Source organism: Verticillium alfalfae, genomic scaffold (genome assembly GCF_000150825.1).
Source record: "Verticillium alfalfae VaMs.102 supercont1.1 genomic scaffold, whole genome shotgun sequence".
In the NCBI taxonomy this organism is placed as follows: Eukaryota; Fungi; Ascomycota; class Sordariomycetes; order Glomerellales; family Plectosphaerellaceae; genus Verticillium; species Verticillium alfalfae.
In genome coordinates, this window is record NW_003315038.1 from 2223751 (window position 1) to 2225361 (window position 1611).

General features: G+C 60.1%; 1 protein-coding gene across 1 annotated transcript; it reads left to right on the plus strand.

Annotated features, from left to right (window-relative positions):
• Positions 1 to 658: 658 nt before the first annotated feature.
• On the plus strand, positions 659 to 1157 carry VDBG_00681 (GTP-binding protein; the record flags this gene model as incomplete). The annotated part of the gene is made up of 2 exons (XM_003008953.1): positions 659 to 679; positions 768 to 1157. The coding sequence occupies 2 exons, from the start codon at positions 659 to 661 to the stop codon at positions 1155 to 1157; spliced, it is 411 nt and encodes a 136-aa protein (XP_003008999.1).
• Between the last annotated feature and the right edge of the window lie 454 nt (positions 1158 to 1611).

Here is a 1611-nt window from a genome sequence, read left to right on the forward strand (position 1 = left end):
TTTCAGGTGGTACGGCCGACCAATGGATTGCAGCGGTTGCCAGAACCAACGCGACCGTCGAACTCGTCTGCACCTCTGGGCGCCCAGGTAATGTTGAGCTCCGCTTATCGAGAGCTGGAGATGTCAGTAGATATTTGAGTGTAATACAACTTTGAACACTAGCCTTGTCAATAAGAAAACAAGTGTCGACTGAAGATCACCACTTCTTTTATACTTGCATACGTGCAGGCCTTCCTACACTGTATCCCGCTTACTGTCCAAACGCGGCCTGAAAAGTACCCCGCCACTAGGACGAAAACCACCCCACCATCGGTCCCTCTTGTAGACTTTGTAGGGCGCTGCAACTTCTGCGACGGCGACTTTCCCAGGGTCGACGCAAGAAACCACGGGGCGCTCTCCTCGATCCTTCGGCACCAACAACCACACTGTCGGTCCAAGTCTTGAAGAGAAGACACAGACGAGATGCCGCGAGACCCGCTCATCGGCCTTGTCGGCAAGCCGTCTGCCGGCAAGAGCACAACGCTCAACAGCCTGACGGACGCAACGTCTAAAGTCGGTTGGTAGCCCCTCCTCTTACCCCTTTCACACGGGCGCAAAAAAAAAAGAAGGAAAAGAAGAAGAAGCATGGCCAGATGTGGACAGGCGCGCTGACGGATGCATGAACAACAGGAAACTTCCCGTAGGCTCACGGCCCCCGCCCCGCCAACCGAAACACGTCCGACTGACCAGATATTGATGGTGACAGCTTCACAACGATCGACCCGCAGCGCGCGATAGGCTACCTCCAGATCCCGTGTGCGTGTGCGCGGCACGGCGTGTCGGAGAGGTGCAAGCCCAACTACGGCTCGTGCGTCGAGGGCACGCGGTCGGTGCCGATTGAGCTGCTCGACGTGGCGGGCCTGGTGCCGGGGGCGCACCAGGGCAAGGGGCTCGGGAACAAGTTCCTCGACGACCTGCGGCACGCGGACGCGCTGATCCACGTCGTCGACGCTAGCGGCACGGTGGACGCCGAGGGCAAGGAGACGCGCGGGTACGACCCCTCGGTGGACATTGCCTGGCTGCGCAGCGAGATTGTGGCGTGGATCAAGGGCAACCTGTGGGAGAAGTGGGGGGAGCATCCGGCGGCGGCACGTAGCCATCAAGGCGACGGCGGTTGAGACGCTGCAGAACCAGTTCTCGGGCTACGGGTCGACGGCGACGGTCGTGGCGCGGGCGCTCGACCGGCTCGGCGTGCGCGAGCCGCTCGAGGAGTGGGACGAGGCCATGGTCGACCGCGTCGTCAACGCCTTTACGGATGAAAAGTTTCCTACCGTCATTGCGCTCAACAAGATCGACCACCCGGATGCCGACAAGAACATCAGCAAAATTGCCAAGATGCAGAACCCCGACACGATTGCCGTATGCTCGGCCATTTCGGAGATTTTCCTGCGCAAAATGGCCAAACAGGGGTACATCAAGTACACCGAGGGCAGCGAGTTTGTCGACACGCGCGAGGACCTCATCGAGCAGGGCGACCCGACGGGCGGCGGGCTCAAAGAGCTCGACGAGAAGAACCGGAACCGGATCGAGAACCTCAAGGACATGGTGCTGTACGCTTCGGCTCGACGGGCG